General features: G+C 35.8%; 2 protein-coding genes and 3 non-coding genes across 5 annotated transcripts; 3 read left to right on the top strand and 2 right to left on the bottom strand.

The window, feature by feature from the left end:
* Window positions 1-313: 313 nt before the first annotated feature.
* LOC135663694 (DNA-directed RNA polymerase subunit beta) lies at window positions 314-10,223 on the top strand. Its single transcript, XM_065176850.1, has one exon. The coding sequence runs from the start codon at window positions 6,894-6,896 to the stop codon at window positions 10,116-10,118; it is 3,225 nt and encodes a 1,074-aa protein (XP_065032922.1). The 5' UTR covers window positions 314-6,893; the 3' UTR covers window positions 10,119-10,223.
* Window positions 793-864, bottom strand: TRNAT-GGU (transfer RNA threonine (anticodon GGU)). The gene has a single exon. It is a non-coding gene; the product is annotated as a tRNA-Thr (tRNA).
* On the top strand, window positions 2,247-2,320 carry TRNAD-GUC (transfer RNA aspartic acid (anticodon GUC)). The gene has a single exon. It is a non-coding gene; the product is annotated as a tRNA-Asp (tRNA).
* TRNAC-GCA (transfer RNA cysteine (anticodon GCA)) lies at window positions 5,969-6,039 on the bottom strand. The gene has a single exon. It is a non-coding gene; the product is annotated as a tRNA-Cys (tRNA).
* Window positions 9,973-14,796, top strand: LOC135663695 (DNA-directed RNA polymerase subunit beta'). Its single transcript, XM_065176851.1, has 2 exons — window positions 9,973-10,576; window positions 11,290-14,796. The coding sequence occupies exons 1-2, from the start codon at window positions 10,124-10,126 to the stop codon at window positions 12,916-12,918; spliced, it is 2,082 nt and encodes a 693-aa protein (XP_065032923.1). The 5' UTR covers window positions 9,973-10,123; the 3' UTR covers window positions 12,919-14,796.
* Window positions 14,797-16,517: the final 1,721 nt, after the last annotated feature.

Genomic DNA, 16,517 nt, shown 5'->3' with positions numbered 1-16,517 from the left:
ATTACAGTTACAGAGTATATCTTTTAACGGGTCAAACAAACAAAAAAAGAAAATTCACTGTTTTTTCCTGCCCCTAAACTAGATTAAATATTTAAATAATGGTAGACTGGAAATGAAAGTTAAAGTCCCTTTCTCGCATTCGTTCTCTATTGCATTGGCGGAAGAACAAAACAATATCTGATTCTGAAATCAAGGAAAGATATTGAAAAATATATTTTCGAAATAAACTTTTATATGTAGCGGAAAAGAATATCGATTTATTCCCATGGAGCATTCAGTAAGAAGAAGATTCATAAATCGGAAATATCGACAAATTCCTGACTTGCGTGGTCTAAGGAAATAAAAAAATCCGCTTGTACAATTTCATCTATATCGAATTTTAATATCAGAATAGCCGATATAGTCGTCATTCAATGGGTTAGGTCCACTTACTTTTTCTTGATTTAGAATTTGATGCTGGGTTTGATAAAAACAATGGAGAAGTAAGAATACTTTGGTTTGGCGATTCATAATAGCGATTGGACATCTAGAATATTCCTGTCCAAAAACAAAAATTTGAATAATTAGACATGAAGAGGACTACTTTGTCAGTACAGAGTAGACTAGTTCTAATAACTACAATTATTCATTATTATTTATACTAATAATAATGAATAATGTTTCACTTTTTAACTATAACTCGTAATAATCAGAAGTCATTATAATGGTGGTTACCCTTTTCTTTTTAGAAATAAAAAGAAATCTCTATTCTCCACCGAAAAACAAAGACTCAAACTTTAGTTTAGTGGAAAAAGCCCCTTATCGGATTTGAACCGATGACTTACGCCTTACCATGGCGTTACTCTACCACTGAGTTAAAAGGGCTTGTTTTATTCGATTCATGAATTATAGCCTTTTTCCATTATGAGTCTACTGCATAATATATGTACATGATATATACATATATGCACATAATATATACATAGTTCATTTAGGAGCAATCAATTTGATTTACCCCCCAAAAGTAAAAAGTGGGCAAATTTTTTATTTTTTTTTTTGATAAAAATAATGCAGTGAATTGTTTCAAGACCGACCCCGCTTGTTTACCTTTACTGACTCATCAAAACAAGATTCACTTGATTGATACATGTACCAATCTGACATCGACATAGATTCGATAGATTTTCTTGAATCATGTGATGAGGGTATTCGTACCCTGAACCGAATTCTTATAAAAAAATAAAAAAGAAAAAAGGAAAATTTCTATCGTTTTTTAATTTTCTGACTTAATGTGAGATAGTGATAGGCATATTTTATCTGAACAATGAACGAAGCAATGAGTTAAGTTAAAATTAATGAGTTAAAATTGAAGAAAAGAAATTAAGTGGGGTTCTACCCCCTTTTCTGTTCTGTCGGACCAATCACTGCCTGAACTGACGGAGTCCTGTACCTCCTTTCGCTATATAAAATAGTATGGGATGGTTCATTCATGAACCATCAAATCCAAAACAAAATTCTATGGAATCATAACATAAAAGTAGAAAAGAGTGTTCAGATCTAGTCATATCATTAGATTATATTGACAATTCCAAAAAACTACTCATACTATCATCATAGTATGATGACAGTTGGGCGGATATGCCCCTATCGTCTAGTGGTTCAGGACATCTCTCTTTCAAGGAGGCAGCGGGGATTCGACTTCCCCTGGGGGTACTACGAAAGGAAGTTGATCATGGATTATCAATAAGCCTAGAAGGAATTCTTCCTGGGTCGATGCCCGAGCGGTTAATGGGGACGGACTGTAAATTCGTTGGCGATATGTCTACGCTGGTTCAAATCCAGCTCGGCCCAAAAATTCGCCGCTCCATGAATATGATATAACCAATGATATAACCAATTTGTCCCCCAGAAACAAAAATACCTGATCCGTAAAAGAGAAAGAGTCCATTTTTGTTTCTCTATCCATGTTTTTCTCATTCGTTCTGATCTTTTCTTTCTAACGATCTAGATTCATAATACTTAATCAAAGCAAAGATTATGAAAGGAAAAATCGTTTTTTCTCAATGAAAGGTTGATTATCTATTTTTGGCAATAAAATAAAATAAACACAGGTTACTAGTAATCCGTGTCACTTTCACTATAGTCCATATCTATGTGTTCTATGTGTATATGATATCAGTTAGTATATCATTCGTGTCTCTGTTACAACGCGACGAAGAAAATGTTTTTCTGAAACCATTAAGAATATGTATACCATACACCTCGCTGGGATTGTAGTTCAATTGGTCAGAGCACCGCCCTGTCAAGGCGGAAGCTGCGGGTTCGAGCCCCGTCAGTCCCGAACTAGGATCCGACCGATGAATGGAGAAATGAATTTATCTATTTTCCGTGAAAAAGGAGACAGGGGGCAAGATCTAATCCCCAGTGGAGATCCTTATTTCTTTTGTTTTTCATTTCGCATTTATCATCAGACAAATACAGGAATTTCCATTTCTTCCACTAGTGCCGAGTGATAAGGGAGAGACATAACATATATAGATTCGTACAATCGGTGGTATTCCTATATTTAGTATTTTAAGAGATACTCGTCTGACTTTCTTTTTCGATTTTCTTGATAAATGAAATAGAATAGAGTGCTCCTATTTTTACCGAGAGTACATACGCAAATTGTATTCGTTTATTGTACAATACATAATGAACTTAACATAATTACCTCGACAGAGTACTTGTCAGGTTAAACGACAACCCTTTTTAGCTTCGACTTTGTTTGTGTATCCTCAATGACTAATTGGAAACAATCTATCTCATTCTCATTTAAATTGCACACTGAATTTTTGATGTATGCCTTCCAGTCCCAATCGAAGAAAGAGATACTAATCAAATAAAAGAAAAGACCAAGCAACGTTCCTTTTTATTAAATTTGTTGGAATTATATTAGATCTTTTATACTTAACCCGTCCTTTTTCCATCTCACTTCTACTCTTTGGATCTGTGTGTGATTCATAGAATACCAGTCATATAATACCTCATAATTGTATGTACATAATTGTATGTATAAGTATAACGAAGGAGGAGTATATAAGGAAGACGGTAGGGTTATTTATAGAAAAGAAAAAGTGGAAAAGGATGAAAATTCAATGGGATTCTTTATTGGATCAGGAATCCCATTTCAGATTTAGTATGGATAAAGGATCTTCCTATGTTATACTATTCAATTCTCGACGATGAATCGATTTGATAGATCAGATATTGTTATTCATAATATTGATCCGATTCAGTATCATCAGGATGCAATTCATCCCATTGAATTTACAGGAATCAAATTTCTCATCTCTATGGGATTAGATCCCGAGTTATTGCGAAGTAAAAAAACAATGAGATTATGGAAGTAAATATTCTCGCATTTATTGCTACTGCACTGTTCATTCTAGTTCCTACTGCCTTTTTACTTATCATCTACGTAAAAACAGTCAGTCAAAATGATTAATTTGACTGAAACTTGATTTATTAGTTCTTATCAATGATTGAATAAATGAAAGAAACGGATTCAAACTCCAAGTCTTAAATGAAATGATCTGTCTGGAATCATAAGTATCTGAGATAATAAGTATCTGAGATAGTAGTATCTGAGCCGAGATAGTATGGTATAGTATTTATTATCCTATTAATGATTTTCATAGAAAGTTGTACTGTATACAGATATAGGCTTTTATATAGAGAAAGCCTATATCTAGGTCAATATACAATATGTATGTACATAGATTAGATGTATATCTAAATAGTACATCAAAATAACAGTCCAATTCTATTATTTTTTTGGCTACATTTACTTGTGTGGATTTCGATCAATTCAAAATAATTGAAGACCAACTCTTCTAATTCCTGGCTTTCTTAGAATTTATATATATATAGGTATAGGTCCCGAGATCTATCAAAGGAATCAATGGAGCAAGACAAAAAGAGTATGGGCATATTCTACTATAAATTAAATAAAAAAAAAGATAAAAGAAAACGAAACCAAAGAAAAGAATCTTTTTCTTTTTTTAGATTTCCCATCTCAAGAAGTCATTGCTTGATCTATTAACAGATGATCTGCGGAGTTCTATTCCATGATAACTTCTTCAGATTTGAAAAAGAAGTAGATTAATAGAGTAGACCTTCCCAATTTTTTATGCTTAAACATGACATGAGATGAGTCAAAAAAAGCATAAAAAAATCTCTAGGAGTCTAAAAAAAAGGTGAAATGCGCGATATGTGGATCGCTCAACGGAAGAAAGATCTAATCTTATTATGTGTAGAACCTCTTTGGACAACAACTAGTCATTTCCAATAGAAAGTATGTATTGTCGTAATCTAATATAATTAGAATAGCGGAACGGCTTTCTCTTCTCTTAGAACAGTAAAAGTAAAGAAAGAGGGAAACAAATAAAGAAAAAAAGAAAAAACCAATTTCAGATTTTTTCTTTTTGTAATATCCATAATTCTGGTAAGAGCTGGTTTATCAAAATAGAATATTTAGGAAGAATTCGGTTGGAAAAAATTTCCTATCATGCGTAGATTTAGGTTTCGAAATACAACTATAGTAATCATTCATTCTTTGATCGAATGGTTATTATTCATTATTGTATTTTCTTATTCATTACTGTATTTCAGTATAATTTTGAAACAGAGACATTCTTTTTTTAAAGCTTTGCAAAACGATCAATTAAACAATTGATAGAATTCAATTACTCAATCGATTACTCGATTAGTAGTACCCCTAGAGTCCACTCCTTCCCCATACTACGAGTGAGAGGGAAAATGTAAAGACTACCATTAAAGCAGCCCAAGCGAGACTTACTATATCCATATAAATTATGTCTCCTATCTCTATGAAGGAATTATTCCATTATTGATCAATAATCATAGTGGAATCAATGGCGCAGAGTCAAAATGGAATTCTGACTTAACTTAAGGCTATTGATGAACCAATCCAATGAATCTACTCGTAACAAGATTATAAGATTTCTGGTAGAATCGGGAAGCATTAAGCATAAATACAATACACACACCTTTTCTCGGAAAATGAAATAACAAAGGAATACTCCTATCCCAATGGAACATGTAGGAGTACTAAGACCTATTGTTTGTTACCCTTTTTCATAAGCAAAAGACATCAAAATATACCATCAAGATAGATAACTATCTATCAGATACCTCTATTTCCTATTTGATCTAAGCCTTACTGTTTTTTTTGTGAAAGAATGGGGAGACACCATCACCAGTATTACATACATTCTTTCTTTTTTTCGTAATCCCCCTATCTTACACGGGCAAAGAAATTCCTACACGGGCAAAGAAATTTTTTTGTTTCTTCAACTTTTACTTTTACTCTTTACTCAATAAGAGCCGACCAACTATCCTGATTGAATGTTTGAGTACTCAGAGACTCTCGTGAGTCTGGATACAAAGTATCTTCAGTCCTTTCCACAACTTCTAAATTGATTTCCCATCAGCCTATCCAATCGAATTCCAGACAGAGTCAGTAGACACAACGGTGGTAGTGTAAAATAATTAGGAATTCTTGATAGTCTTTCGTACAATCTCTTCTTCAATCCTAGTAGCAAAAATGGAGTGTCCTTTAGGAACCTTTGGATACCAAGATTTCCGACCTCTTACTTTCGTAGTTTTGAATCCCAGAATTTACTTTCACTATTTATTTATTCTACTTATAAAATAAATGTCCGAACCAATCATAATCATATTAAAATCATAATCATATTAATAAGTAAGGCTTACTTCATCCCTATTTGTACCGGTTTGGGCCACACCCAAAGCCCGGATTTTTAGAAAAAAATTGACTTTCTTTAAAAAAATTGACTTTCTTTATAGAACTACAGATTCTAAAAATAAAGTATCGATAGGCTTATCCTTTTGCCTCTCCTTCTCCGGGGACAGAATTCGTCGAGTTAAATCAGCAGAATAAGAAATCCCAAGTTTTTTGTTGATCAGGCGACACCCAGATTTGAACTGGGGATAAAGGATTTGCAGTCCCCCGCCTTACCACTTGGCCATGTCGCCAAACCAAATTCGATCCAAATAAGATAAAAAATAGATTTCTGGTCAAAGACTGAAAAATTCAGGGCAAATTGGAACCATTAACTATTTGTTTTGTTGTTTTGAATTAGCGAAAGGTTCTTCAATTTGTATCTCAAATTGTTGCGTTTCCTTAATGGCATAACAAAATCAAATTGATTTATGACTAATTCAGTATCAATTATTTTCAATAATCAATCTTTTTCAATTTCAATTATAACAATATAAATTATAACAATATATATGTGTATATGTAAACCTCAAAACAGAAATTGTTACACAGATACCGCTCTTATGTACATATCCCATATCCCTATAGAGAATCGTCGTGCCTTCTTTTTTCATTTTCTATATGCAATAGAAAAAATAGGAATTATGATATAGTGCGACCTGACTTCTGTTGCCACAAGTGAAATTACGATAAAAGATGTGATATGCGGACAGGTAGATAGCTATATTGGCATGCACTTAATAAATATTACTCCTATTACGCAATTCAATCATATTCTATATATTCTACTAGCAAAAAAATAATTCGAAATTTTTTTTGAACATGAAATGAAACTCAAATAAAATTAAGTATGCTAAAAAGGGAAACTCTATATTGTTCCTGTTGTACCTGTCGCAAATTCGAACTTGCGTCGAAAATGCTCTTCATTCCTCTGTCTCATTTCCGTTCATACGTATGAAATACATATATGGTATATGGAGTTGGCTAAAATTTCATGTGATTCAGTAAACAGAATATACATTCCATCATTGCTAGATCGATCCGTATGGTTCGATAAATAGTGAGCTAATAATGGGATTTTTCAATAAACAGGAAACTTAAGATTAAGATGCTCCGGAATGATGGAAATGAGGGAATGTCCACAATACCTGGATTTAGTCAGATCCAATTTGAGGGATTTTGTAGGTTCATTAATGAGGGCTTGACGGAAGAATTTCATAAGTTTCCAAAAATTGAAGATACAGATCAAGAAATTGAATTTAAATTATTTGTGGAAAGATATCAATTGGTAGAACCCTTGATAAACGAAAGAGATGCTGTGTATGAATCACTCACATATTCTTCTGAATTATATGTACCCGCGGGATTAATTTGGAAAACCGGTAGAGATATGCAAGAACAAACCGTTTTTATTGGAAACATTCCCCTAATGAATTCCCTGGGAACCTTTATAGTAAATGGAATATACAGAATTGTGATCAATCAAATATTGCAAAGTCCTGGTATTTACTACCGTTCAGAATTGGACCATAACGGAATTTCTGTCTATACCAGCACAATAATATCAGATTGGGGAGGAAGATCGGAATTAGAAATTGATAGAAAAGCAAGGATATGGGCCCGTGTAAGTAGGAAACAAAAAATATCTATTCTAATTCTATCATCAGCTATGGGTTCGAATCTAAGAGAAATTCTAGATAATGTTTGTTACCCTGAAATTTTCTTGTCTTTCCCGAATGATAAGGAGAAAAAAAAGATTGGGTCAAAAGAAAATGCTATTTTGGAATTTTATCAACAATTTGCTTGTGTAGGCGGGGATCCGGTATTTTCTGAGTCTTTATGTAAAGAATTACAAAAGAAATTTTTTCAACAAAGATGTGAATTAGGAAGGATTGGTCGACGAAATATGAACCGGAGACTGAATCTTGATATACCTCAGAACAATACATTTTTATTACCACGAGATGTATTGGCTGCTGCGGATCATTTGATCGGAATTAAATTTGGAATGGGTACACTTGACGATATGAATCACTTGAAAAATAAACGGATTCGTTCTATAGCGGATCTGTTACAGGATCAATTCGGACTGGCTCTTGTTCGTTTAGAAAATGCGGTTCGAGGAACTATATGTGGAGCAATTCGGCATAAATTGATACCGACTCCTCAAAATTTGGTAACTTCAACTTCATTAACAACCACTTATGAATCGTTTTTTGGCCTACATCCTTTATCTCAAGTTTTGGATCGAACTAATCCATTGACACAAATCGTTCATGGGCGAAAATTGAGTTATTTGGGTCCTGGAGGATTGACGGGGCGAACTGCTAGTTTTCGGATACGAGATATTCATCCTAGCCACTATGGACGTATTTGTCCAATTGACACGTCCGAAGGAATCAATGTTGGACTTATTGGATCCTTAGCCATTCATGTGAGGATTGGCCATTGGGGATCTATAGAGAGTCCATTTTATGAAATATCTGAAAGATCAAAAGAGGCACAGATAGTTTATTTATCACCAAATAGAGATGAATATTATATGGTAGCAGCGGGAAATTCTTTGGCCTTGAATCGGGGTATTCAGGAAGAACAGGTTGTTCCAGCCCGATACCGTCAAGAGTTCCTGACTATTGCATGGGAACAGATTCATCTTAGAAGTATTTTTCCCTTCCAATATTTTTCTATTGGAGCTTCCCTCATTCCTTTTATCGAGCATAATGATGCGAATCGGGCTTTAATGAGTTCTAATATGCAGCGCCAAGCAGTTCCGCTTTCTCAGTCCGAGAGGTGCATTGTTGGAACTGGACTGGAACGCCAAACGGCTCTGGATTCGGGGGTTTCCGCTATAGCCGAACACGAGGGAAAGATCATTTATACTGACCCTCACAAGATCATTTTATCAAGTAATGGGGACACTACTATAAGTATAAGTATTCCATTAGTTATCTATCAACGTTCCAACAAAAATACTTGTATGCATCAAAAACCTCAGGTTCCGCGGGGTAAATGCATTAAAAAAGGACAAATTTTAGCGGACGGTGCGGCTACAGTTGGGGGGGAACTTGCTTTAGGAAAAAACGTATTAGTAGCTTATATGCCATGGGAGGGTTACAATTCTGAAGACGCAGTACTAATTAGCGAACGTCTGGTATATGAAGATATTTATACTTCTTTTCACATCCGGAAATATGAAATTCAGACTCATGTGACAAGCCAAGGACCTGAAAGAATCACTAAGGAAATACCACATCTAGAGGCTCATTTACTCCGCAATTTAGACAGAAATGGAGTTGTGATGCTGGGATCTTGGGTAGAAACAGGTGATATTTTAGTAGGTAAATTAACACCTCAGACAGCAAACGAATCGTCGTATGCTCCAGAGGATAGATTATTACGAGCCATACTTGGAATTCAGGTATCCACTGCAAAAGAAACTTCTCTAAAACTACCTATAGGCGGAAGAGGTCGCGTTATTGATGTGAGATGGATCCGGAAAAAGGGGGGTTCCTGTTATAATTCAGAAATGATTCGTGTATATATTTCACAGAAACGTGAAATCAAAGTAGGTGATAAAGTAGCTGGAAGACATGGGAATAAGGGTATCATTTCAAAAATTTTGCCTAGACAAGATATGCCCTATTTGCAAGATGGAACACCTGTTGATATGGTCTTCAACCCATTAGGAGTACCATCACGAATGAATGTGGGACAGATATTTGAATGCTCGCTCGGGTTAGCGGGGGATCTGCTAAAGAGACATTATAGAATAGCACCTTTTGATGAGAGATATGAGCAAGAGGCTTCGAGAAAACTAGTGTTTTCCGAATTATATGAAGCCAGTAAGCAAACAAAAAATCCATGGGTATTTGAACCCGAATATCCGGGAAAAAGCAGAATATTTGATGGAAGAACAGGAAATCCTTTTGAACAACCTGTTCTAATAGGAAAGTCCTATATTTTAAAATTAATTCATCAAGTTGATGATAAAATCCATGGACGTTCTAGTGGACATTACGCACTTGTTACACAACAACCCCTTAGAGGAAGGGCGAAGCAAGGGGGACAACGAGTAGGGGAAATGGAAGTTTGGGCTCTAGAGGGATTTGGTGTTGCTCATATTTTACAAGAGATGCTTACTTATAAATCTGATCATATTAGAGCTCGTCAAGAAGTACTTGGTGCTACGATCATTGGAGGAAGAGTATCTAACCCAGAAGATGCTCCAGAATCTTTTCGATTGCTCGTTCGAGAACTACGATCTTTAGCTCTAGAACTGAATCATTTCCTTGTATCTGAGAAGAACTTCCAGATTAATAGGAAGGAAGCTTGATCTGAATGAATCAGAATTTCTATTCTATGATTGACCGGTATAAACATCAACAACTTCGAATTGGACTAGTTTCTCCTCAACAAATAAAGGCTTGGGCCAACAAAATTTTACCTAATGGAGAGATAGTTGGAGAGGTGACAAAGCCCTATACGTTTCATTATAAGACCAATAAACCAGAAAAAGATGGATTGTTTTGTGAAAGAATCTCTGGGCCCATAAAAAGTGGAATTTGTGCTTGTGGAAATTATCGAGTGATTGGAGCTGAAAAAGAAGACCCGAAATTTTGTGAACAATGCGGGGTGGAATTTGTTGATTCTCGGATACGAAGATATCAAATGGGATACATCAAACTCGCATGTCCAGTGACTCATGTGTGGTATTTGAAACGTCTTCCTAGTTATATCGCGAATCTTTTAGATAAACCCCTTAAGGAATTAGAAGGCCTAGTATACTGCGATGTGTGATTTGATCAAAATTTTCGTTTTACAGATTCGGACTGAGAAACTGTCATCCCATTCAATCCGATTGGGGTGCCCCCGGCTCTGACATGTGTTTTGGGAGAAGTAAAAGTAACACGAAACTCAGAATTATAGGTGTATTCAATACTTCCAAATGCAAGGGGAATTGATCCATGGTCGATTCCGTATAAATAGGAATTGCTAGTTATACCTCGTGAAAAAACACTTTTTTGTGGAATCAGCTATTCCATTTCTTTATAGAGAGATTCCGTTTAAGCAAGCAAATATAGTATGGTTACAGAAGTCTATCTATCGCATATATGCTTCAAGGGGCATCATGGGATAACCATCGAGGTGAGTAGGGACCTAAAGGATCGAATAGAACGATATATAGACAAGTAAATCCCTTACGAGTCCCAAAGTATTCTTTTAAGGGGATTCATCATTTGACGGGAAGTAGACTACTCAAAAATCCTACATTTTTATTTTGTCATAAGTAATTCGGAAAATGAAAGTAAAAAAAGAAGAATGAATCGTTGGTCCTTAGTGGGAACTTGAGTAAGGAGTAGTTCTTTGTTTGTAGGGTTTTTCGAACAAACTTTTTAAATAAGAAAGAATCCCCTTTTTGAGGTAACTACTTGAGCCGGATGAAAGGAAACCTTCACGTCCGATTTTAAAAGGGGGAATCCAATCCTACAGGAACCTATCTCGATTTTTCTTTTGCTAGGCCCATAGCGAAAAAACCTACTTTCTTACGATTACGAGGTTTATTCGAATATGAAATCCAATCTCGGAAATACAGCATACCACTTTTTTTTACTACCCAAGGCTTCGAGACATTTCGAAATCGAGAAATCTCTACAGGAGCAGGTGCTATCAGAGAACAATTAGCCGATTCAGATTTGCGAATTATTACGGGTAATTCATTAGTAGAATGGAAGGAATTAGGGGAGGAGGGGTCCACTGGAAATGAATGGGAAGATAGAAAAATTAGAAGAAGAAAGGATTTTTTGGTTAGACGCATGGAATTAGCTAAACATTTTATTCGAACAAATGTAGAACCAGAATGGATGGTTTTGTGCTTATTACCAGTTCTTCCTCCCGAGTTGAGACCAATCATTCAGATAGATGGGGGTAAACTAATGAGTTCGGATATTAATGAACTCTATAGACGAGTTATCTATCGGAATAATACTCTTACCGATCTATTAGCAACAAGTAGATCTACGCCAGGGGAATTAGTAATGTGTCAGGAGAAATTGGTACAAGAGGCCGTGGATACACTTCTTGATAATGGGATCCGTGGACAACCAATGAGGGATGGTCATAATAAAGTTTACAAGTCATTTTCAGATGTAATTGAAGGCAAAGAGGGAAGATTTCGTGAGACTCTGCTTGGTAAACGTGTCGATTATTCGGGACGTTCCGTCATTGTCGTGGGTCCTTCGCTTTCATTACATCAGTGTGGATTACCTCGAGAAATAGCAATAGAGCTTTTCCAAACATTTGTAATTCGTGGTCTAATCAGACAACATGTTGCTTCTAACATAGGAATTGCTAAAAGTAAAATTCGGGAAAAAGAACCCATTGTATGGGAAATACTTCAAGAAGTTATGCGGGGGCATCCTGTATTATTGAATAGAGCACCCACCCTGCACAGATTAGGCATACAGGCGTTCCAACCCTTTTTAGTGGAGGGACGCGCTATTTGTTTACATCCATTAGTTTGTAAGGGTTTCAATGCAGACTTTGATGGGGATCAAATGGCTGTTCATGTACCTTTATCTTTGGAAGCTCAAGCGGAGGCTCGTTTACTTATGTTTTCTCATATGAATCTCTTGTCTCCAGCTATTGGGGATCCTATTTCCGTACCAACTCAAGATATGCTTATCGGACTCTATTTATTAACGATCGGGAATCGTCGAGGTATTTGTGCAAATAGGTATAATCCATATAGATATAGTTGCGGAAACTACCAAAATAAAAAGGTTGACAATAAAAAAAATGACTATAGGTATACGGAAAAGAAAGAACCCTATTTTTCTAGTTCCTATGATGCACTTGGAGCTTATCAACAGAAACGAATTAGTTTAGATAGTCCTTTGTGGCTCCGATGGAGACTAGATCAACGTGTCATTGGCTCAAGAGAAGTTCCCATCGAAGTTCAATATGAATCTTTGGGTACTTATCATGAGATTTATGGGCACTATCTAATAGAAGGAAGTGTAACAAAGGAAATCCGTTGTATATACATTCGAACTACTCTTGGTCATATTTCTTTTTATCGGGAAATAGAAGAAGCCATACAGGGGTTTTGTCGAGCCTACTCATACGCTATCTAAACTAAGAAATCAGATTAGGCGATGTTCGTGCCCATGGGAATTCGGGTCTCCCCAATTTCACTGGTATCATAATTTCTGAATTTCTGCGTGAATCAAGATTGAGATTGAGGAAAGGAAGTTTTCGAATCACTAACTCAGGTCCATTGTCGAATCCTACTTAGCAGAATAAATATAAGAGGTACTGTACTTATGGCAGAACGGGCCGATCTGGTCTTTCACAATAAAGTGATAAATGGAACTGTTATGAAACGACTTATTAGCAGGTTAATAGATCATTTCGGAATGGCATATACATCACATATCTTGGATCAAGTAAAGACTTTGGGTTTCCAACAAGCCACTGCTACATCTATTTCATTAGGAATTGATGATCTTTTAACAATCCCTTCTAAGGGATGGTTAGTCCAAGACGCTGAACAACAAAGTTTTATTTTGGATAAACACCATCATTATGGGAATGTACACGCGGTAGAAAAATTACGTCAATCCATTGAGATATGGTATGCTACAAGTGAATATTTGAGACAAGAAATGAATCCTAATTTTCGGATGACTGATCCTTCTAATCCAGTATATCTAATGTCCTTTTCGGGAGCTAGGGGAAATGCATCTCAGATACACCAATTAGTAGGTATGAGAGGATTAATGTCGGATCCCCAAGGACAAATGATTGATTTACCCATTCAAAGCAATTTACGTGAAGGACTTTCTTTGACAGAATATATAATTTCCTGTTATGGAGCCCGCAAAGGAGTTGTAGATACTGCTGTACGAACATCAGATGCTGGATACCTCACACGTAGACTTGTTGAAGTAGTTCAACATATTATTGTACGTAGAACAGATTGTGGCACTATCCGAGGTATTTCCGTGAGTCCTCGAAATGGGATGACGGAAAAAATTTTTGTCCAAACACTAATTGGTCGTGTATTAGCGGACGATATATATATCGGTCTACGATGCCTTGCCACTCGAAATCAAGATATTGGGATTGGACTTGTCAATCGATTCATAACCTTTCGAGCACAACCAATATATATTCGAACCCCCTTTACTTGCAGGAGTACATCTTGGATCTGCCAATTATGTTATGGTCGGAGTCCTACTCATGGCGACCTGGTCGAATTGGGAGAAGCTGTAGGTATTATTGCGGGTCAATCAATTGGGGAACCAGGAACTCAACTAACATTAAGAACTTTTCATACCGGTGGAGTATTCACAGGCGGTACTGCCGAGCATGTACGAGCTCCTTCTAATGGAAAAATAAAATTCAATGAGGATTTGGTTCATCCCACACGTACCCGTCATGGGCATCCTGCTTTTCTATGTTCTATAGACTTGTATGTAACTATTGAGAGTCGGGATATTCTACATAATGTAAATATTCCACCAAAAAGTTTTATTTTAGTTCAAAATAATCAATATGTAGAATCAGAACAAGTGATTGCTGAGATTCGTGCTGGAACGTCCACTTTTCATTTTAAAGAGAAGGTACGAAAACATATTTATTCTGAATCAGAGGGAGAAATGCACTGGAGTACCGATGTCCACCATGCACCTGAATATACATATGGTAATGTTCATCTATTATCAAAAACGAGTCATTTATGGATATTAGCGGGAGGTCCGTGCAGATCCAGTATAGTGTCTTTTTCGCTCCACAAGGATCAAGATCAAATGAATGTTTATTCTTTTTCTGTCGAAGAAAGATATATCTCTGACCTATCAATGACTAATGGTCGAATAAGACATAAATTGTTGGATACTTCTGGTAAAAAAGATAAGAAAATTATTGACTATTCAATAAGACCTGATCAAACGATGTCTAATGGTCATTTGAATTTCATATATCCTTCTATTATCCAAGGGAATTCTTATTTCTTGGCGAAAAAGCGAAGAAATAGATTCATCATCCCTTACAATACAATCAAGAACGAGAGAAAGAACTAATACCCTGTTTTGGTATTTCGATCGAAATACCAAAACAGGGTATTTTACGTAGAAATAGTATTCTTGCTTATTTTGATGATCCACGATACAGAAGAAGCAATTCAGGAATTACTAAATATGGAACCGTAGAGGTCAATTCAATCATAAAAAAAGAGGATTTGATTGAGTATCGAGGACCAAAAGAATTTAGTCCGAAATACCAAACGAAAGTAGATCGGTTTTTTTTCATTCTCGAAGAAGTGCATATCTTACCCGGATCTTCGTTGATAATGGTCCGGAACAATAGTATCATTGGAGTAGATACACAACTCGCTTTAAATACAAGAAGTCGAGTAGGCGGATTAGTCCGAGTGGAGAGAAAAAAAAAAAATATTGAACTAAAAATATTTTCCGGAGATATTTATTTTCCTGGAGAGGCAGATAAGATATCCAGGCACAGCGGCATTTTGATACCACCGGAAACAGAAAAAAAAATTTCTAAGGAATCAAAAAAATGGAAAAATTGGATCTATGTCCAACGGATCACACCTACCAAGAAAAAGTATTTTGTTTTGGTTCGACCCGTAGTCACATATGAAATAGCTGATGGCATAAATTTAGCAACACTTTTTCCTCAAGATCTCCTGCGGGAAAAGGATAATGTCCAACTTAGAGTTGTCAATTATATCCTTCATGGAAATGGCAAGTCAATTCGAGGAATTTCTCACACAAGTATTCAATTAGTTCGGACTTGCTTAGTATTGAATTGGGATCAAGAGCAAAAAGGTTCTCCGGAAGAGGTTCACGCTTCCTTTGTTGAGGTAAGAACAAATGATCTGATTCGAGATTTCATAAGAATTGAGTTAGTCAAGTCCACTATTTCGTATACCGGAAAAAGATATGATAGGGCAAGTTCCGGATTGATTTCCGATAATGGATTAGATCGCACAAATATCAATCCTTTTTTTTACAAGGCCAGGATTCAATCACTTACCCAACATCAAGGTACTATTGGTACATTGTTAAATCGAAATAAGGAATGCCAATCTTTGATAATTTTGTCATCATCCAATTGTTTTCGAATTGGCCCATTCAATGGTTCAAAATATAACAATATGACAAAAGAATCGGATCCCATAATCCCAATTAAGGATTTGCTGGGTCCCTTAGGCACTATTGTACCTAAAATAGCAAATTTCTATTCATCTTACCATTTAATAACTTATAATCAGATCTTGTTAAAGAAATATTTGCTACTTGACAATTTTCAACAGACTTTCCAAGTACTTCAAGTACTTAAATACTGTTTAATAGATGAAAATAGGAGGATTTATAACCCCGATCCATGCAGTAACATCATTTTGAATCCATTCCATTTGAATTGGCACTTTCTCCATCACGATTATTGGGAAGAGACATCTAAAAAAATTCGTCTTGGACAATTTTTTTGTGAAAATGTATGTCTATTCAAATACGAACCACACGTAGAAAAATCTGGTCAGATCATAATTGTTCATGTTGACTCCTTAGTTATAAGATCGGCTAAGCCCTATTTGGCCACTCCAGGAGCTACTGTTCATGGCCATTATGGAGAAATCTTTTACGAAGGAGATACATTAGTTACATTTATATATGAAAAATCGAGATCTGGTGACATAACGCAAGGTCTT

The sequence above is a fragment of the Musa acuminata genome, unplaced genomic scaffold (genome assembly GCF_036884655.1).
Source record: "Musa acuminata AAA Group cultivar baxijiao unplaced genomic scaffold, Cavendish_Baxijiao_AAA HiC_scaffold_745, whole genome shotgun sequence".
Lineage (NCBI taxonomy): Eukaryota > Viridiplantae > Streptophyta > Magnoliopsida > Zingiberales > Musaceae > Musa > Musa acuminata.
This window is presented reverse-complemented; position numbering and strand designations above follow the sequence as displayed.

Coding starts and splice junctions, on each gene's coding strand:
- LOC135663695 (XM_065176851.1), top strand. CDS start 10,124: ATGAATCAGAATTTCTATTCTATGATTGACCGGTATAAACATCAACAA. Junction 10,577..11,289: donor AAGGCCTAGTATACTGCGAT/GTGTGATTTGAT, acceptor ACCTATCTCGAT/TTTTCTTTTGCTAGGCCCAT.
- LOC135663694 (XM_065176850.1), top strand. CDS start 6,894: ATGCTCCGGAATGATGGAAATGAGGGAATGTCCACAATACCTGGATTT.